A 22,450-nucleotide genomic window follows, 5' to 3' on the forward strand; every position below is an offset into this window, starting at 1 on the left:
TACTTATGACGGTTGGTCTACATTTACTTATAGTTTTATATTGTACTTTAAAATAAAACCAAGTATACTCATGGTTCCCACTTTCTTGGATTTCACTTTATTTATCTGAGTATTTATTTATCAATTTAACAAAAAAATAATTTTAAACTAAAATTTAGTAGAGCTTAAGACTAAAGTATATAAGCCTATCAAAATTTCGAAGACTATTTTGGTATAGTATTTCTTTTTTGTTGCTTTTAAAGTGTATCTACAGAGTTAAGCTTATAATAAGTAAAATTTTAGTACCAGATGATAGTTTACTTTCAAAAATAAATACAACAAAAATTATTGTTAAAAGCTTGTTTTGATCAAAAAAATTGTAAAAAAACTTCATGATTTGAAAAAATTTCAGTTCATAAGTACTTTGAATAATAGTCTTATTATTTTTTAAATTAATATATAAATGTAATATTTGTTTTATTTTCACCTGTAAATAAAAAATAAAGTTAAATATAATGCTCAAAAATTTTGTTATTACATAAAGTGTATCTTTAAAAAATAATAATGTAACATTTAATGTTTTTAACTAGTTTTGAATTTTCGTTGAAACAAAATTAATAAAGTATACATTCAGTTAAAAATAACAGTTAAAAATAACATTTCATTTAGTGCAAATTGTCACTGTGTATAAACAAATAAAAAGTAGTCTTTAAGATAAATTAAATAAATTTGAAAAACTAATTAAGTAATTAAGAAGTTTTATATATTTTTAGTTGAAGTAAAAAAATCCTGAAGGTTATAAATACCTTTTTAAAAGTCAGAGAGTGGCAAACTGTGGCCCTCAAAAAGCAAAAATCTTTGGCCTAAGTAAATTTGTATATAAAAAACTAATTTTAAACACAAAATTTGTTTTTGTAAAAACTTACAATCAGTCACTTGATTTAATATTTTCTCTTTACTAACTGCTCTTTGTTAAAAATTTAACTTATTTTTTGTTTGATTTTTTATTTTCATACTGATTACTGCAATTATTTTAAAATTACTTGGCTACAAAAACTTTTTTCAATATAATGCCCAAGACTTATAAAACCCTGCCAACCCCTGGTCAGGGTTGTCTGGAAAAACCTTGAATTTAACATTTTAGGCTAAAAATCTTGAATTTCAAACAAAAATCACTAAAAAACCTTGACATTTAAACAAGTTTTACATGTTAAGTAGTAAAATTTCAATTTGACACAATAAATGTATCATATATCAAAAATTTTTTTGTCATCATCAATTTTTTTTATTATTAAAAAACACATCTTAAGTAGCTATACAGTGTCTTTTCAATGTTTCTATACTATTAAAAAATGTTAAACTTTTCAATTTTATAATAAACATTAAATTGGTTTTGCTTATTTTATTATACCACATTTTTCTCATACAAAATACTTAAAAATACTTGTTTTTAATAACTTAGTCTGTATAACGTAGCTAAAATAATAATTTGTTTCTTAAAAGTATGTTTTTAATTCTTTTATGTGAATTAAAATAGATTATGTAAATTAGTGATGTTTTTAATTTAGGTTAAAAACAATAATTTTTTTATTTATCTACAGGAATACTTGATAAATAGGTATGGATTTGTCAAATGCTCGTTTTCGTGTTCTTTTTGAACCAAGAGGTTTCATTCGGTTTTTGCAGTTTATTTTGTCTATTGTAGCATTTGCAACTGCATCTGGATTTTCTACAATTCTTACATTACACTTGAGTTGTTCAAGTGGTGAAATAGTTAAGGTTGAATATCCTGTTGATTATCCTTTTAGAATTGACGAGAATCCTCAAACATTCAAAGACTGTGAAAACAACAGCCAAAAGGCTACGCTTGAAGGCAGCTTTTCTCCTTCAGCTCAATGGTTTGTTAGCGTAGGTGTGTTTTCGTTTCTTCTAAGTCTTGCATCAATGGTTTTCTATGTTTTATTTGAAAGCACCTTTAGACTCAGCCATGAAAGGATAATCACAATTGGTGATTTTGCGATTACTTGCTTGTTTACTTTCTTTTGGTTGACTGCTGCATCAGCTTGGGCTAAAGCTTCAAACGATCTCAAGTACTTCACTACTACTGACTACTTGGTAAAGCTACCTCCCTTTAACGAAGTCTGCGCAAGCAAGGATCAAAACTGCCGCTTCACTCAGATTGCTTCTTCAAAGTTGTCAGCTTCGGTTGCGTTTGGCTTCTTGAACATGTTTTTGTGGGCGAGCAACATCTGGTTTGTTTACAAGGAATCTCCACTTCACCCCGAACCAAACAAGGGAATTGAAAGCGGCCAACAAGGAGCACCTCAAAACACCATGTAAAGAAAACTGTTATGTGAATAAATAATGCAGTGTTTGATGAGTCTACTATTTATATCTAGTTAAGCTTAGGCTTTTGTTAATTTTTTTATAAAATACATGATATCTTTTTTTTTGTAAATACAAGTTTTAAACATAAGAATTGTAGGAAAGTAACCTATAATATTCACGTAGTGCTTTTTTAGTACAACTTTATTTAAATTTTATTTAAAAAATTCAAATAAAACAAAGTGTAATTATACCCATGTAATTTTTAATCTTTTTATAAACCCAATAGTTGTCTGTAATATGTTGTTGTTGCACTTTTTAAAGTTTTTCTTTAGTTATGGTTTTATTGTTTACTTATAATATTTTATGTATTAAGTTAAAACATTTTTTACAATTCTAAGTTATCAAGTACATTATTTTCCTAATTAAATACATTCTAGTATGCACAGATTAGATTATGTTTTAATTTTTATTTGTGTATGTTATAAAAGAAAATATATTGTACATAGCATGTTATTCAGTAAATAATATTTTCATTTCTATATTCTATTTTTGTCACCAAACTAAAATATATCTTGTACAAACTAGAAATTTTACGTTTTTATAATGGAAAATAACCTCAAAATTTGTTAAAAGTTGTAAATTTTACTCAAATAAAAAAAAATCTATTGGTGTATAACTTTTTTTAATTCAAGTTTAACCAGATAACTAAGTAATACTGTAGTTAATAATACTTTAATCTAAAAGCTTAATTTATTTGTCTATATTAAATTTTTTAAGCTGAATATACTATTGTTTGTTATTTTAGAATATTTATTAGTTTAAAAAATTATACATAATATAAGTAAAAAGTTAATTTTTTAGATTTAAAGCGTAAGATTAACTAAGGATTATTTAAAACCAACGGTGAATATAATGCTATAGTGTGTTAATGGAGTATGTTAAAAAATATTTTTAAAATTTTTAGTTGAAACTAAACAATTTTTTTTTCAAAATGCTATAAAATAGGCTTTTAGAAAGCATTTGCAAAAATAAATTATCAGCTGCATGCTGTCTGAAATATTAGAATTTGTTTTTGACTCTGGCTTTCAGGGTCTCGAATACTAATTTTGAAAAAAAAACAATAGTTATTAAATTAAAAAAAAAATACGTAAATCATTGCACCAAAATTGAACGTGTTTACTTATATACATTTTGTTGAGATAAATAAGTTTTGTTGCAAACATTTACATATCTAATTAAAGTTTTATCAACTAGAAAATTGTTTGTGAACGTATTTTACAGGGTTGCCACAAAGTCAGGAAAAAAAGAAAAAAAAAGACAAAAATAAGGGTTTTCGAAAAAAAAAAAAAAAAGTCCGAAAATTTGATATAACCATGCTTATAATAAAATGTGTATCATCACTAAAATCTGTATTTTGCTTATGTTATATTCTAAAAAAATTGATCCCGCAATAGAACTGTCCTTTACATAATTTCATGTCTTTGGTTATTTTTTATTTCATGTCTTTGGTATTTTTGTTTTTAATTAAGAATTTGATTAAGGAAAGTCGGGATTTTTTTTCAGCTTGATCCGTGTCAACCCTGATTTTACCAGAGCTTTGAATAAAAAAAAAACACCTTACACATATTTTTACTATATTCTAAAAACAATTTTAACCCAATTAGTTTTATTTTACAGAGTTATCATCAATTAATATTTATTTTTTTTGCATTTATACATAACAAAACCAAAGATATGATTGTAATTAGGAGGTTAAACATATGTCTCATTTAAATTTATCATTCTGTGAAAAAATAAATGTTTTTTGTTTATCATAAACTAAAATACTTATTATAATACTAAAAAAATCATTATACCATTAATTTTATAAATCAAAATTGTTAATAGTTCAAATTAACTATAAAAAATTGTTCTAAACTTTGAAATGCTCAGCTAAACTGTTGTGAACTAACAAGGTTTAATAAAGATTTTTATTGAAAAAAAACTTTAAGAGTGTACTCACTATTATAAAACTTCGCATTCTCAAAAATCTACATTAATAACAAGTTTTGATAACTTAAACCAACTCATTTGAAACATTTAAGATCAAAGTACGAGCTATAAAGACTTTTTATAAAAGTTAAAAACTTAATTATTTTTTTTTCGCAGCAGTTATAGAAACTGAAGAGACTTTATTATATCGAAACTATGTGTACTCTTTTCTTTAACTTAAAAACAAAGATGAAATTAGCCGATTCAATACTACTAGAAGCTAATTAACTTTTTTTTTAATATCTATTTTATTATTAAAATTTCCAGAGATAAAGCAAAATTATTTTTGAAGAAATTAAGTCTTATTGATGAAGATAGAGAACAATACCGACAATTTAAAAACATAATTTTATAACTTAGAAATATCTCACTTCTTAAATGTATTATAAAATAGTATAAAGGATTCGAATAAGAAATATTTATTAAAGGTAAATACATTTAAAAAGCTAGTTTTCAGTACTAAACAAGAAATAAATATACGTTAATGGCTGGCTTTTAATTAGGTTCATAGCTAAAAATTACGGTCTGGAAATAATTTTTTATTGCACGAAAGAGTTAAAAAGGTATTTTTTAATCAATCAGGTTCTTCGCTTCGCAAAAAAATTATTTGCTAAACTTATATATTTAAATCTTCAACTAATTTCATTTTACAATAGTTTATCAGCACACAGTTTAGAAAGCTTGTTAGTGACAATACTGGGTTACAGTAAATTAGTACGGAGCTGAAGAGAAACCATATACAAAATACAGGTGTATGGTGGTAGCACGTGGTTTTTATCAGCAGTGCTAGAGTGTTGTACAAAACTGTGCTAAAACATTAGCATGAACGACTTTTAATTAAGCTGTGTATATGTTTTTAATATACAACATAAACGTACATAAATTATACCAGTAATCAAGTCAAATTGCATAAAATTTAATCTGCCCCTTGCATATAATCTAGCTTTATAAGTCAAATCGGTGTTTATGCCAACCTAGCTCATTTTAGTCTTTAATCTCTACTTGAAAAAAATTTTGAAGTATAAAAAATCACACAATAATACTTATTGCTTTTATTCTAAATGATATTATGAAATATTAAAAATTGAACAATTTAAAATAAAAAAATACAAATTATCCAGTTAGTTTCATAATTTTCCCACGTTTAAATAAATTTTAGAGCTAATTTTTTTATGAACTATTTTAAATTCATCGTTTCATTCAAATTCTTTATACCAAGAATATTTGTATTGCTAAGTAAAAATAACTTTTAAATAACAAATAAAATAGTTAGATTTTAGTTCAAATAATTTTAAGGAATAAATAGAATGTATTGCTTTTGCAAATGTTAAAAAATTGCTAAAAGTTATGTTGTTGAGGTCTTAAAAACAATGAAAAGGCACTCTGTCCACAGTATTTGATCATGGAAAATAAAAGGTAAGAAAGTTGATAAAACGAAAAATAAATAAATCAAGTGGAAAATTGATTAGTTCAAAAAAAAAAAACAACAATGATAATTTGGTCTGCTTTATTAAGCATCGGTTAAATTAATCATAAAAAATCATGATTAAGTTACAAAATGACATAAAAGACAATTTTATCCACTCTTTCCGAATTCCGCCTTGTTAAGTTCAACGCATCAATTTGCTGCTTTTTGGCAATTTTTGAAATTTATGGCACCGTATCCCGCCGATACTCACAAATCTGTAGAATTAAAGTTAGTGAGAAATATAAAATTTAGTTGAGTAAAATGAATATTAAAGCTACTTGTAGACAAGCTAAGCGTTAATGGTTACATGACAGTTCAAACTCCGAAAACTAAAACTCTAAAAAAAATGTTAAAAGGGTCAGAACTTAAAGTAATACATAATTGAAAAATATCAAAAAGTTGTGGTAGGTCTTATTGAAAAGATGATGATAGTAAAAAACATCTATTAAATTTTTTTTCAGAAATACCAAACAATACTTTAGTTTAAATTAAACGTATTAATTTATATCTCGAAAAATGTTTAAAAAATTTCAAAACAAAAAAAGGATGTGTAGATATGAATTGGACCCACAACCGCTTTTTTTATTTTATTTTTTAAAGAATTTGAACTGTCGGATCTTGAACTGTTCGAATTTGGATAGTCGTGCACTCAAAATTACTGCGAAAAGTAAAAAAAAAATTAGTTAAGTAGAAAAAATTATTAATCTACTTGTATACAAACTAAAAGAGTAATTTATGGAGTACTATTAAACCAAAACAATAACACTCAAAATTCACTGTCGCTACTTTTTATAGATAAACGCTAATAAACCTTCCTATGATACTTTAAAAAAAAAATACTGCTTTAAATAAATATTCATGATGCGCTAACCTCACAATTTTCTAGTGCATAGTGGTTATCAAAAGTGCAATGCTTGCATCGCCACTTTTTGTCATTAAATTCGTCTATCAGGGGTGTCACCATCACCGAGTTACCATGGTAACCATGTGGTTGCTGGGTAGAACCTTTGAAGTAAAAGAGTAATAAACTATACCAACCGTTAAAATTGTAGGTTCATTTACAATTTATTATTAAATTTTTCTTGAGTTGCATGCGCAGCAATTAAACATAGACATATTACAAAACACAACAATTACAGAATTTTTTTTTTTTACATTGTTAAAACAAGAAACAACTTCCTGTGGTTTTCTTTAGATGAATGTCAAAACTCTTAGTTTAAAGTGTGTATATAACTAAATTTACATATCTATGTTTCAGTTAACCCATTTAAAACTATTAAATTCGTTAAATTAACTTTTAAGTTAGAATTTAAATTTAAAAGCCAACAAATTTTGTATATGACAAATTTAGAATGTCTTAACAAAAAATAATTGTGATATTAATTATTTAAAAAATAGAAAATAAAAACACATGTGCAGTACTTTTGTCAGGCTCGCATGTAGTATATACACAACATCGTTTCAGTATTTAAAAAAAAAAAAAAGTTATAAGAAATAGTAATAAGCAGCAACAAAGTTATACACACACAACTTTGCCAATGTAAGCACTTATCGAAATAGCGAGCAGGCTGCAGTTTTGTGTGTAAACAAACAGCGCAGTGCTAACAATGAAGATTAATCAAGCGTTGAAACCGACGCATTTGTTGCTTATAAAATTCTTCTTATTGTTTTAGTGCGCAAGTCAGATTAATTCGGTAAGTGACAAGTTTTCATTTGACATTTAACACTGCAAAAATTAATTAAAAAAAATAAAGTGAAACACATGTCGAACCATAATTGAAAACTATTTTACTCTAAGTTAATTTGTTCTAAAAGTTTTTTAACGGTCTAGGCATGGTTTAAATCTGACAAAATATATTAATTATGTGTAAAAATTTTTGAAGTAAACTTTGCTTAAATCAATTGTGAACAGCTACAAAAATGAACTTCAAGTACTCCCAGCAATTTTTTTTTCTTACCTTCAAAAACTTTAAATTAAATATTTAAAAAAAGTTTTGCTTTATAAATATTTTCAAACTATACACTTACAAAAAATAAAACCATTCCAATATACTACTAAAAAGAAATTTGACTAAAAGTTAAGTTTTTGTGCCTAAAAACAAAGTTAGAGAAACGTTTTGTAGGACAACTTAATTTAAACAAGTCTTTGAAATAAAAACTAATTAGGAAACTATTAAGTAACTAAAATACTTATTTGAAGTGATTTGAATATAGAATTAAGAATGTGCTTAAATCATCAGAAACTCATTATTTTAAGTAGATAACTAAGTATGATATTTTTGTATCGACAAAATCAACCTATTTCAAAAAAAAAAATTTGACTAATAAAACTGATAAAAAATGTATACAATATAATATATAACTACATTCTACTTTTTTCAAATTTGTTGTAAACTTTATATAAAACTTTAGATAAAACATCTTAAATATAAAATATTCAACATTCATTAATCGATAAAAAGTGATAAGATAAATAAGTAGCTAACAAAGTTGTCATGAATTTAACAATTTGATGTTTATAGTAACTTTTTTTTATAATTTACATAGTAAAATGTTTTATGATAAGTTTATAAAAACCTTTAAAATAAATAATGACAATTGAAAAATCATGTTTTACATTGTTTACTTTATCTACTAGTCTACAATAACAAACAAAAAACAGTTTTAATGTTAAAAACAAACTATCTACAGACTTCGTTTATACTTTATATTTAAAATAAAAAAAACTATTGTAAAATAAAGGTTATAATAGTATCTTTTGTAAAAAAATCTAGTTTAACTAAAACTATGCAGTTAGACATGTTTAAAATTCGTCGAAGTTCTACAGCTCACCACAAATTTCACAACGAACCGTGAAATGTGCTTCTATAGAGCAATTAATTAACTTACTTTTGATTTTATTTTTGTTCTGCTGCTTGGAAGCTTGCTGCGAGTTTCGGTTGTACCTCGAATAGAAGTCTTCCCGGGTGCTGTCACCTGCAAATACATGTTTATATATTTGATTCGGTTTTAAGAAAACTTTAAGTTATTTTTTATGCAGTTTCATAATGTTGTAAAACAATTTTTTTGTTTTGTAACTTTACTTTAGATGCAAAATTACAATTTAGTTCAAGTACTGTAAAAATTTATGAGTTTTTTTACAGGGTTTGCCTATGGTTTTTAAGGAATTTTCTCCAGATTTTTATAATTTCCGCTAGGTTTTTAGAAGTACACGTTTTTGGGTCTATTTTTAGTTTAAAATTAAGTTTAATTTTAAAAAACTGTGTTAAATAGTATTATAACATTAAAAAGATACCGTAAATCTACTTTAAATGTGTTTTTTAATAAAAACAATTTTAGATGATGACAAAAAAGTTTATCTATATGATAGATTTTTTTGTCTAATCAAAATTTTACTACCTAATTAACATGTAACAATTGTTTAAATTTACAAGTTTTCCAGATTTTTTAGTGATTTTAGTTAAAAATTCCAGGTTTTTTAGTAATTTTTGTTTGAAACTTTAAATTTTTCTTAAATTTCTCAAATTCCAGGTATTTTTTAGCCTAAATTGTCAAATTCAAGGTTTTTCATGATTTCAGGCAACCCTGTTTATTATTAATTCTGAAGTTAATTTATTGAGTAACAAATACCCTAAAACTTAAGGATGATTAAGGCCATGGGGGGGGGGGGGGGGGCATGTTTTTTACAAGTTGATCTTATTTTATAGAGTTTTTTCTAAGCTTCAAGATGCTTTTTATCATTTAAAAAAATTCGAACTATTTTTTGAGATATGACCGGTCAAAGTCGGGCCGCATAATAGGTTCGTTATGGGAAGGGAAAACAGCAAAAAAAAAATATTTTATTTAAAATCTGCCTCCTCCTACATTTTTCAAGCAATCTTCTTCAAACTTTCAGTCTAATCTTTGTACAATAACAAAAAAACGTTACTTTGGAATAAAAAAAAAAAAATTATACAAATTTTTTTTGATTAAACTTTTATTTTTATTTTATTACAATTTCATAAGTAAGATTTTTTTTTCTTATAATATAAGGAACATTTCCTGAAAATTTGAAGAGGATTGCTTGAAAAATGAAGGAGGAGATAGATTTTTAGAGAATTTTAAAATTTCCAAGAAAATTGACCCAAAAAAATTTGCAGTCTCTACGTTTATATCAAAAACTTTTTACAAAAAATAAATTATCTCAAAAGTTAAATGATATTTTTGCATTCTATAATAACTAGCTTGTAGTTTGTATTTAAAGCTTTCATATAAAAGCCTAAGTTAATTTTTGTAAAAAAAAGTGTTGGACCCCCATATGGCCTTAATCAAATATACCTAAATTGAAAAGAATTTTGATTTAATTTATAAGGAAATGTTAACAAAAAATATTTGCTTTCATAAATTATTACTAAACACAACAAATACATGTTCATTTAATAAGTTTTTTAAACTTTGAGTTAAGTTAATAAACAATCCTAAAAAAAAGTGTTACTTTTCTTTAAAACTTAAAAAATCATTTATCAAAACTGGACGGTTTGTAATGTCTATAACTTTATTGATGTTTAGAAACGAACTAAAAAAGATCATAAAACAGTCTTGGTATTTAAACAGAAACTGGTGAAACACAAATGATGAGTTGAGCAAACAAACCTTGTTTAGAATACAAGTCGACTTCTCTGTACATGCAGCTGCAGTCTATCTCCAGCCTTCGGTTTTCTTCGCGAAGCTTGTTTATTTCCAGCTGAAGCTGAAAGTTTCATATAAAACATTGATTCAGGCTAATGTATTATCTAAACAAAGTACTTATGCAAAAGTTAAAAGGAAATCTATGATAAAAACTAAAGTAAAAGTTTAGAACAACTGAAGCTCATTTTATTATATATCAATGTTTGTATTTTATTTGTGTGTTTATATTTATGATTATTATCGTTTCAGATTTTTCAAAATTAACAAAATATTTAAACACAAGGAGATTTTTTATTAAAAGCGTTGACAATTAAATTGTGAAAACTTATATTTGTGAAAAAAAGAAGTTAGGGTTAATTAAATGTATGGACTGTAATTTAATACTTCAAGTTTTACAACATATGTATTATACGAAAAAATCACTTATTATACATTTAGCTTTTTTATAAATAACTTAAATGGCGTTACCAGGCTCAATAGACAACTTATTTATACATGACTGATATACTACATCTTTTTATACTTTTTTTTATCAGAATAGAATATGCAGGGTTGCCACTCGTTTTTTCCAGGTTTTTCAAATTTCTTCTAGGTTTTCAAAAGTATACATTTTTGTGTCTATTTTTAGTTTTAAGTTAAGTTTAATGTAAGAAACTGTGTTAAATAGTACAAAAACATTTAAAAGATACTGTAAAACTACTTTAAATGTGTTTTTTAATATTTTTTTTTTGATGATGACAAAAAAATCTTATTTATATGATAGATTTTTTGTGTCAAATTGAAATTTTACTACTGAAAGTGTTAAAATTCCAGGTTTTTCCAGGTTATTTTTACCTAAATAGTCAAATTCCAGGTTTTTCAGGTAAAGTGGCAATCCTGAATATGTCTCTTATCTTACCAAAATTAAACAAACTTACTTATCTTTCGCAGTAAGTCTTGTCAAAAATTGTATCTTACTAAATTAATAGTTTAGTAGTTAATTTATTGGTACAGCAAAGTTCTACAATATAAGCACTTAGTTAATTTTTACATTCGATTATTAAGTCATTTTATATTTTAAAACTTTACCTACAGTATAATCTTATTTCAATTTCAATTCAGTTTAATTTAGCAACATACAATTTTTGATAAGACTTGCTACGAAAGATCTCAAATAAATTCAAGGAAAAATTAAATGTGTATTGTTATACTTTTTAAATAAATTTATCTTGATAATATATTATATATAACTAAAGTAATTTAATGACTAAATTACAAACACAAGTGAATCGTGTAAACAGCCAATCTTCAATAAAACTTATATAAAAGTCTATTGTATACTGCCACAGTCTAAGTCAAATAATAACTAGTGCCATTTTGAGTAAAAGCCAAAAGTTAACAACATGAGTAATGGAGTTTATCATTAATTATTCAGGCAATGTGTATACTAATAAAAGTTGTTTTTGTCTGAAACAGTGCTTATAGACAATAACTGTAAAAATATAAAATCAATGCAAGAAGTAAACTTGACAAAATTATCACAAATAAATCATATTTCAAATCAAAACTATAAATTTGATATAAAAAGCATTTTTTTCTTAATAAAATTTAAAATAATTGAGTTCTAAAATTTCGTCCTTTTATGCTTAAATATTTTATAAACAGCCATTCATATACTTTTAGTATAACGAAGTGATCACAAAAGTATTGTAAGAGTTATATTGATTTTTACATACATGTCATACTTAATCAAAAAACACATTTTTTAAACATCTTTATAATGTAAAAAAAAAGTTTTATTATATATAATTTATAGATTTATTAGACAGTCTTTAATTTTATGAATTATATGAGCACACTATATATGATTGTTTTGAGCTGATGGCGGGCTATAAACTTAGATCTAGACCTTTACAAACTTAAAGGGGTGGGTGACAGAATGGCACAGCGACACTTTAGCACGGCGTCAATTTTTCACGGTGCGTCACTTTAGCACAGTGGGTCAATTTTACACGGAGCTTTATTTTTGCACGAACTAAAGCTTGCCAATAAGAGGTTTTATTTATTTGACAAAATATTAATAATTTATACTCTAAATTTGTAGGAATTTTAAGCTTGAACTAAAATTTATTTTTAGTTTGTCTATTAGTTTTTGAAGAAAAACTTAACTTTATACTTTTTAGTACTTTGTAGTTGTTATAGTATAAAACTTTTTAACATTATTTCATATACAACCTAAAAATGTTAAAGTTTATTACTTAATAATCATTTACATTTTAAAATAAATAAATAATACAATAAGAAGTAGCCAAATTGTTTAAAAAAAATTAAAGTCTGCTTTTCAAGGCTCTTAGTGTATTATTTTATCATTTACTGATTTTTTGAATAGTGTATAATTTCTTTTTATTTCTTATACCATATGGTAATATAATATTTTTAACATCTAAAGTTTTTATTTTTATTTTTTTAGGCTAGAAAATTTAGTAAAACTAAGAAAAGCCTCCAAGTATTAACCCTATTAAACTAAATTTTAACTTATAAAATTAGTCAAATTGACTAAAATTTTTGATAATTTTATACTAAATTTTTCGAAACAACTATATTTTCTCAAGTTTTGAATTTAATTTTATACAGCATAAGCTTGTTTTAAATTAGATATAGTCTGTGTTTTTTAACGCAAAAATAAATGTTAAAACTTATACTATTAAGTAACTTCATAAATAAACGTGTTCATTTGTATAAATTTTGCACAACAATCATACTTATTGTAAAATTATATTATAATTGTTATTATATAGTATAAAGAATCTTAATTTTTATAAAAACAAAATTGCATTTTGAACACAGCGTTTTTTGGCTAAAAAAAGTGTACCATACCGGCAGTTTGTACCTAAGAAGTCCGTACCTAGTTGGCAGGTTGTTGTAGTTTAGTCAAGTTATATTATATTATATATTATTAAAATAAACGTAGCAATCTGAAAAATACTCAAACATTCTTTTAGTTGTAGTTTAACATTGTAGTAAATGCAAAAGTTCTAAAATGTATTTGAAAGTTAACAGTTGAATTTTACAATTTAGTATGATTACCAACACAGCATTTCTATTTTTTAGGACGTTTCAATTCAAAAAATTCTGTAGTTAAAACAACCTTGCAGTAATTAATTAATTATTTAACGACTGTTTTTAATTGTATACTCTTGAATAACATCTTTGATTTTAGTTTTAACATTTCTACAACATTTTCTTATAAGCCTTTTATTCAAATATTAAAAGACGTGAAACCTAAAAAAAAGGAACTTACAATTTCATTGTGTGTATGAATGTTGTCTATGAACTTGAATTTTTAAGAATTTAAAACTAATGTATCAAGCAAATATAAATTTAAAACATTAAAATAAGTTCTTGGTTTTGTTAGTTGACAGCAAAACTTAAAATAATATAGTTAAAAGTTTAATAACTTCGTTCCTAAGTTTGCAATACTTTTAATTTTTAAAACTTAATAATAACATGAATTAACAATAAATTTTTTTAATATTTATACCAGTAAAACTTATTACATGTTCGAAAAAAATTAAATTATTTAGTGTTTGCTATATAATTTTACACCGTTGTCAAAAAACTTAGTACTACATTTAAAAAAATATTAAAATACTTCCAAAATATAGTTGTAAATAAAGTTCGAACTTTTTACAAATCTACTGCGTGTTAACTTTTAATTTTTATATTTAGTTATTAAACACGTGTTTGATATATAACAGAGTTCTAAATATTTATAATTAAAAATGTATTATCGAAAAATTTTGAGATGAAAGTTTAAAAAGGTTTGGTTTGATCGAAAATAATGCTCATTCCAAAATAAAACTGTTAAAAAAAGATGCTTCAAGCAAAAATAGAGAGATGAAAATGGTGCAAAAATGACGCTCAGTGATAAATTGACGCCGTGCAAAAGTGATGCTCCATGCTAAGTGACGCATCTTGCTAAAATGACACCGTACAAAAGTGGCGCAGCGTGCAGAAGTGACCTAATGTGCAAAAAGAAGCACCGTGCTAAAATGACGCCGTGCTATTCTGACCTACTGCCAACTTAAAGGTGTATGTTTTCACCAGGTTTTAATCTTAACTCTGTTCAAATATTATGTATATAAAATAGTCTGTATCAATTTTGATGTCTTAAAAATGACTATAGTATCTACAGGGTTGCCACTCGTTTTTTCAATTTTTTTTCAGGTTTTCCAAATTTCTTCCAGGTTTTTAAAAATACACATTTTTGGGTTTATTTTTAGTTTAAGGGTTATTTCTAAATAAGAAACTGTATAATAGTACAAAAACATTGAAAAGATACTTTTAAATTACTTTAATTGTGTTTTTTAATAAAAAAATTTTTTGATGATGACAAAAAAATCTCATTAATATGATAGATTTTTTGTGTCAAATCAAAATTTTACTACTGATAATGTTAAAATTATTAAAAATTCCAGGTTTTTCCAGGTTTTAAGATCAAATTTTCAGGTTTTTCCATGTTTTTTTCAATATTTCTCAAATTCCAGGTTTTTCCAGGTTATTTTTGCCTAAATTATCGAATTCCAGTTTTTTCAAGGTTTTTCCAGGTTTAATTATAAAGTGGCAACCCTGTATCTATTGTAACTTAGTACATTTTAAAACTGTAATGTACAGGTTTTTTTTTATAGTTTTTTATTATTAATAAACATAACATAAAAACAGAACAAAATATAACTTCAATTTCTTAAGCCTATGGACAACCAAGAAAGTTTTCAATATTCGTTTCATAACAACAAGCACAAATGACAAGTTTTAACCATTGTAAATGTTTTGTTGAAAAAGTTTAAATCAAGGACTTTTTATAATTAAAAAATTTAAAAGAATGTTAGCCATCAACTAATGGTTTTAGCATAAGGGTTGTCACTCTTGAAAGTGAAATTTATATCACTATAAACTAGCTTAAGTTTATTTATTAAGATGTTGAACAGCAGACTAAAAAAGTAAAGTACAACACTTACTAGTTATAGGGAAAGCTAAGGAAACTACAAAATTTAACATTTACTTTTATGTGAACGCTTAAAGTATGAAAGACAAAATTATTTTAAGTAATACATAAACTTTATTAAACTTTTGAGATACAACTAGTGTTATAAAATAAAATCTAATAAAAATGCAGAGACCATTATGTTTGATTACAATTTTTTTTTTTAACTTGAAAATTATTTTTAGTCTTTACTTTTTTTTTTTATAGAATTTAAATTTTAAAGAAATGTTCTTTTAATAGTATTAAATTTTTTTAGATTGCTTTTTAAAAATTTGAGCATTTTATTATAACTTCCATAATTTTTTTTTTTTTTAATGGAACAATAATGCACTACGGTAATTAATACATCAGTTAGTAACGAATTAAGTAAGAAAATTAAAAAAAAAAACGTTTCAAAATGAAGGCAAAAACATTTTTTTAATAAAAATTTCCTCTCAAAACAAATTGAATTTTACAACTTTAATTCCAAATATCTAAAAAGCTAATTTGAATATACCTTTATAAACAATGTTTTAACTTACAGCAGGTAATGCAGGAGCAGACTCATGCTTTCTGGCGTTCTTTTTTACTAGTTGCTGGTTCATCTGGTTAATTGAGTGCATTAACGTGTCAAGGTCTTGCTGTTTCGATTCGAACTCACTGTGAAGTCTATTCATCCGGTCACATTGATGTTGAAGTAAAACTGCAAAAAAAACTAAGTTAGTATAGTGTACAAGAATAATGAAAGTAAATTTTAGACAACTTTGTACATGAAAAAATTTTAGGTTCAAGAAAATAAAAGTAAGCAATACTTTTTACTGAAATTATAGTCATAACTTGTAGGTAAGTGACAAAATAACTTGTTCAATATGTTTTTGTTACTTATCTATAAAAATTGCAATGTTCATACTAAGTTGTTTCTGAAAAATAATTTAATAAGATTAAAGACAAAAAGATTAAACTCTACTGAATAAAAATCTTTTTATATATAATAAAAAGTCGTAATTAAAACTAACAAAATAACTTTAAAAAGCAGATTCTAGTAACAATATGTTACTAAAAAATATTTTTTGCTTTTTAACTTCAAAATTATATAAGTTATTTGAATTCAATATTGGTATTTGTTTTACTAAAAATTTACTAATCTTATGTCTAAATTAAACATAAAAAAGGTATAAAAAGTAAGAGTAAGTTTTAAGAAAACATTCTTTTTATTAAGCAAACAAAAACCTTTAGTGTATTCGTCTTCCTCTATACTTTCAGTTTTATTTTCAGACACATTTCCAGGGCTGTTCCTAATAGTATGTGAAACATGGCCTTCAATTGTAGATTTTAGTCTCAAGTTAGAGTTATGATTTTGAGATCTATTTGATGAATAAGGGCTTGAGTTTTTTGTATAAACTACAGTTAGTTCTTTTACGCTTGATCCTGAAACCTTTCTTGACAATGCCTGTTTAGAGGAAGACTCAGAAAAATGACTATGGCCACTACTGATGCTGCTTGTTGAGGCACTTTGGTTGTTGCGAGCAGAGGAATTGGATAAAGGAAAGGGAAGGAAGTTAGGAGCTATTACACTTTCAAGGTGACTGTGAGCATTTTTATTAGAGTTTGCTTGACTGGTGTTCACTAAACTAAAGTTTTTAGGTACAATTGAAAATGGATTTTTAATAGGTTCTAATGGCTGGTTTGGTTCACCAGTGTTATGAGCTGAATTAGACCTCAAATGAGACTTAGGCTCCCATTTAAATTCATTCTTGTCAGAGAATAGTATAGGTGCGGTTTGTGGTATCGGCTGAACTTCTACATTTTTGTTGGAATTTGTAGAATGTAGATCCCCATCACTTTTTCTATATTTTGTTAATTGTGAAGGCGGGGACTGCTGCTTATGAGGGCTAGACTGCGCATTGGCTATGGGTGTTGGAGAAGGAGAAGGACAATGATTGTCAGCCCATTTCATTTGCTCCAAGCAGTCAGTTATAGTTTTCCAATTTTGTGAAGTTTGGTCAATAGTGTCACTCTCAAAAAGTTCAGAAACTACGTCACTATCATTGCCACTGTTCATTTCTTATTTTTACATAAATGAAAACTTGTCTGAAAAATTATAACATGTTTACATTTAGCAGCTTTACTGTAAATAAAAAGGAATCAATGATAATAATTTGATGATAACTTATAAGTGCATATCTTTTGGTAAAGAAGTTTAAAATCATTATTAAATTTAGATATCTAAAAACATTATTGAAGTATATATTTAATAATTTTAATATAAAGAATAATGATAATGTTAAAAAAAATCATTAGTTTAAGGCCATAGGGGGGGTCCACTTTGTTTTTTACAACTTGATCTTATTTTGTAGAATTTATTCTGAGCTATCAGACACTTTTAACCGCTTAAAAACACTCAAAGTAACTTTTGAGATATAAGCGATCAAAGAAAGGGCGTTCAATAGGTTCCTTATGGAAGGCAAAAACTAAAAATGCAAAAAAAAGACTATTTCACTAAAAATCTATCTCCTCCTTCATTTTTTGAGTAATCTTTCTCAAATTTTTACAGAATGTGTATCATTAAACTTTAAAGAGATCTATTGTAGGATTTTTTTTAATTTTGAGTAAAAAAAAAATTATTGTCAAAAAACTACCCTTTTTTTTAGTTTTTTGTGGATAAAATTTTTATTTTTCAAAATTTCAAAAATTCCAACATTCAGATTCTTCAAAATATTAAAAGGAACATTTCCTGAAAATTTGAAGTCTCTAGGTCAAAAAATGAAGGAGGAGATAGGTTTTTAGTGAATTTTTAAATTTCCGAGAAAATTGACCCCGAAAAATTTGCAGTCCATACGTTTGTATTGGAAACTTTTTACAAAAAATAAAATATCTCAAAAGTTAAATTATATTTTTGAATTCTATAAAAACAAGCTTGTAGTTTGTATTTAAAGTTTTCATATAAAATCCAAAATTATTTTTTGTAAAAAAAAAAGTCGGACCCCCCCTAAAGCCTTAACAAAGAATTTAAATAGCATTTTTAATTTAAAAATCCGTGGCAGGAGTAAATAATGACTAGACTATTAGAGAAATAAATAAAAAAGTTAAAGAAGTAATAATACTTAAAGCAAAAAATCTTAAATTTGATAACTTATATCATAAATAGAGAGGATGTATAGAAAAAAATTGGTTGTCATATTTGTATTTTAATTTAATTTCAAGTAAACAATAACAAGTAATTAGGTTTAAGTAAAAATAATATTAAGTAAAAACTTAGCTACTTTAAGAAAAAGCAGTACATCCCATCTTAATTAGTAAATTAAGTATTACATTATTTTAAATTTATTAAAACTATCAATGTATCTTAAATAAAAATATCTTATGTATACAGTTAGACGATTTAGAAGAACTAAAAAAGTCTTAACTTTTTAGATTGATCTAGTTTTTAAATTAAATCAATAGAAATGAATTTTAATTAGTTTTCAATAAATTTAACATCATCTAGAATCTTTTTAAATGAATTATTTTACTCTTGAAACTTGAACACAGCTAACTGACAATTGAAACCTTGTTTGTGTTTTCACTAGTTTGAAAAAAAACACTATAAAAATTTAAGATTATAATACACTACTAATGACTATTTTAGTATAATATACCTATACTTAAACCAAGGTCATGTATAAGATAAAATCATTAGACACTAACCATTGACCAAAACCTGATACTAAAACAAAACAAATTTAAGTTTAAAACAGAATTTAAAAGTTAAAGCTTTAATAACTACTTATGATTCAGAGTTTTTAAAAAAGTTTGGTCTGTTTTAACATTTTCAAATAGGTTTGGCCATGTATAAAAGAGAATATGGAGTATTATTATGTGTTGTTTATAATCTTAACACATCGTACATTAATTTTAAAAATCAATAAATTTTAAAACACATTTCATTTAAATTAACTATACATATTACCTTTTCATTTAAACTTAAAATGTATTGAAAAATCTGGCAAAAGGCTCTCAAAACAAATCTGATAACTAAAAGCTAGCAAGATTAATTAGTAAATAAACTGTAGTGGAACTCACAGAAATGAAGAAATTAAAAACCCCTAAGATGTTTGCAGCATGCGAAACCTTGAAAAGTTAAGATATATAAAGTTAATAAAAGACTAGTAAAATATTCAAAATCTTCCAAACATGTTTACATTTCAAATACTTAACAATAAAACTTTTATCATTAGTTGCAATTTAATTTCTTTGTACTATTAATGTATTGGTAGTTTTATCTGTATCAGGAAGGCCATTTAATCTGGAAACAAACTTTAATTGTGAAATAATGAAGTTTAGACTATATAAGAAATATCTGTCAATGATATAGAAAAACAAGTATTTTTTGAGCTAATTTATAATAAAACCCACTTACTGTAGCATTATAGTACCTGATCAGTAATTTTGTTTTACTAGAGAATTTTTACTTTTCTAATTTAGTTTTTCAATTACTAATAGGGACAAGAAAAGTTGTACTTAGAAACTTACAGAAAATCAGAAAACCTGAATGATATTTATTAAAAAACAGTGGCCACCTGTAATATATATCTATATTTCACAGAGTCTTGAAAGTTGTTCATACTTTATGTGCAGCATAATGCCATTAGTCAATAAAGCATTTGCGTACAAAAACAGTTGTTTCAATTTTTCAATGGGCTTTGCTGGCTTAGATTCTGAGATTATTATTAATCTCATAAATTACAAAATAAACTATTCATTATATCATTATTCGTAATATCTAGCATACATTTAATATAAAACAAACTGCTACCATTTATATTTATTAAGTAGTACAAAATTAAGCAAGTCAGTTTTAATATTGTTGTATATACATTTTTAAATTTGGCTTTTAACCTACTTTTAATTTAACAGGGTCGTCTAATTAACAAAATTACACCATACAAATAATATATAAGGGCATGTGAAGCTATCAATGTTACCAAATAATTATAAATATATGTTATTTAAAGCAATTTAAATTATTTATAAACTTTTGTGGTATTATTTATTAGTGAACAAAAGTAAATTTCTACCCTTAGTAATGATAGACGTATTCTGGGCAAAAATATAACATAAGATATAACCTCTAATAGTGGGCCTGAAAATGAAAAAAACAAAAAAAAATTTGGGTTTTTTTTTTTGAAAACTTGTTGGTAGAAAGCCAATCTACTTCTCTTAGTACTTTAAGCTAAACAAAAAACTTACTATAAAAACAAACGACATAACAAAATTTTATGCGGGTTTAACAAGCACAACATTCAAAAAAAGATATAGCAACCATAAAGCAAGCTTTAACAACAAATTAAAAGACAATGCTGAATTATCTAACTATATATGAGTTAAAAGATGCAAACAATGACTATAACTTAAAATAGGAAATACTCTGCAGAACTAAAACAAAACATGCAATTTATGTAGCCTAAAAAAGTATGTATCAAAAAAAATAAAAAAGAGTTATCACTAAACAAAAGAAAAACAGCAACCTTGTCTTCACAATCAAAATATGAATTCTAAAAGAACAAAAAAAACTAATTAATAATAAAAATAGCAACAAAATAAAACCAAAAATAAGAACAAACAAAGCAAAACATAATTTAACTTCTACATAAGTTGTTTTTAAGATTAGCTAACTAAAATGATTCAATTTTATTTGAAACGTAATATTGTGTTTTTTGTGATTCTTTAAAAAAATTTGCTATTTGCTTTATATTGTTTTGATGAAACGTGTAAAACGTTGAAACTTGAGTAAACAATACAAACATTAGTTGTTTTTTTGTATTATAAATATAAGTAGTGTATAGATATATTTTAAAAATTCTCAGATTTAGTAGGCTAAGATAAAACTAACAAAATATGGTCAATGTATGCTGTTTTGATATAATAAAAACTTTTAGTAGATTTGCTTTAGAAAACACCCTAAAGAAAGCCTATTTGTAAAATATTTATTAAAAAATTATACAATACTGTTTTTTTAACTGTATAAAAAATATTTACTTAACATTTACTATCTCTTACATAACCAAATCAATTAAAATATAAGTTGAATTTGCCTTTTTAAAATTTTTCAAATAAGCATAAACTTTTGTAAAAAATGCATAGAGCAAAAACATTTTATAAGAGCAACTACTTAAAAAGTCTGATAACTTGTTTTATTAAGATGTTTTGTATCTAGTTTGCAAAATTCTATATATACAAAGTTAAACTACACTAAAATTTACAGGGTTGACAATGATTTTTGGCAAACTTTGTCCAGATTTTAAAAAATTCTTCTAGGTTTTTAAAATTGAATGCTTTAAGGTCTAATTTTTGTATAAAACTAAGTTTGAGGTAAAAACTGTGTTAAACAGTATAACAACTTTGAAAAGATATCTTAGAGCTTCTTTAAATTTGTTTTTTGATAAATAAAATTTTTGATGATGACAATTTTTTTTTGTCTTTATAGATTTTTCTGTCAAACCAAAATTTTAATACTTAAAATGTAAAAGTTGTTTAAAATGTTGTATTATAGTGATTTTTGTTCAAAATTCCAGATTTTTAAGGTTTTTTGGAAGAAACATTTGCAAAAATAAATAAAAAATATTTTTTATTATTAAATGAAATTATTAACTTAAATAAAATTAAATTTCATTCCCTATTTCCAGCTAAAAGTGATTTGGGCCCACTGTGCCTCTATTTTTACAAGTTTATTAAGTTATAGGTTATTTTAATGGGGGAGGAGGAGTTGAACACTTTTTTTTTTATTTGGTCTTTTTTTTATACAATTAATAAAGGTACCGGTTACATTTTACCACTTGTTTAAATTTAAAGTAACTTTTAGTAGTGATCAAGGTTATAGAGTTCAATAGGTTCTGCAAACTAAAAAGGAAAAAATAGAATTTTTTTACAAAAAATATTTTTTTCTTCTTCAATTTTTAAGCAATGGTTTTAAAACATTTTCAAAGTAATCTTTA

General features: G+C 24.9%; 2 protein-coding genes across 2 annotated transcripts; one reads left to right on the forward strand and one right to left on the reverse strand.

Annotated features, from left to right (window-relative positions):
- The first annotated feature begins 1,560 nt into the window (after positions 1 to 1,560).
- Positions 1,561 to 2,918, forward strand: LOC145840232 (synaptophysin-like protein 1). Its single transcript, XM_082947415.1, has one exon. It carries the CDS (start codon positions 1,600 to 1,602, stop codon positions 2,317 to 2,319), a length of 720 nt encoding a protein of 239 aa, XP_082803541.1. The 5' UTR covers positions 1,561 to 1,599; the 3' UTR covers positions 2,320 to 2,918.
- Positions 2,919 to 5,537: 2,619 nt separating this feature from the next.
- LOC145840649 (uncharacterized) lies at positions 5,538 to 17,560 on the reverse strand. Its single transcript, XM_082947969.1, has 6 exons — positions 16,707 to 17,560; positions 16,019 to 16,179; positions 10,439 to 10,535; positions 8,696 to 8,782; positions 6,678 to 6,811; positions 5,538 to 6,021 (listed from the first exon to the last, which is right to left on the reverse strand). Exons 1-6 carry the CDS (start codon positions 17,536 to 17,538, stop codon positions 5,989 to 5,991), a joined length of 1,344 nt encoding a protein of 447 aa, XP_082804095.1. The 5' UTR covers positions 17,539 to 17,560; the 3' UTR covers positions 5,538 to 5,988.
- Positions 17,561 to 22,450: the final 4,890 nt, after the last annotated feature.

Source organism: Thalia democratica, chromosome 7 (genome assembly GCF_965202585.1).
Source record: "Thalia democratica chromosome 7, ktThaDemo2.hap1.1, whole genome shotgun sequence".
Taxonomy (NCBI): domain Eukaryota; kingdom Metazoa; phylum Chordata; class Thaliacea; order Salpida; family Salpidae; genus Thalia; species Thalia democratica.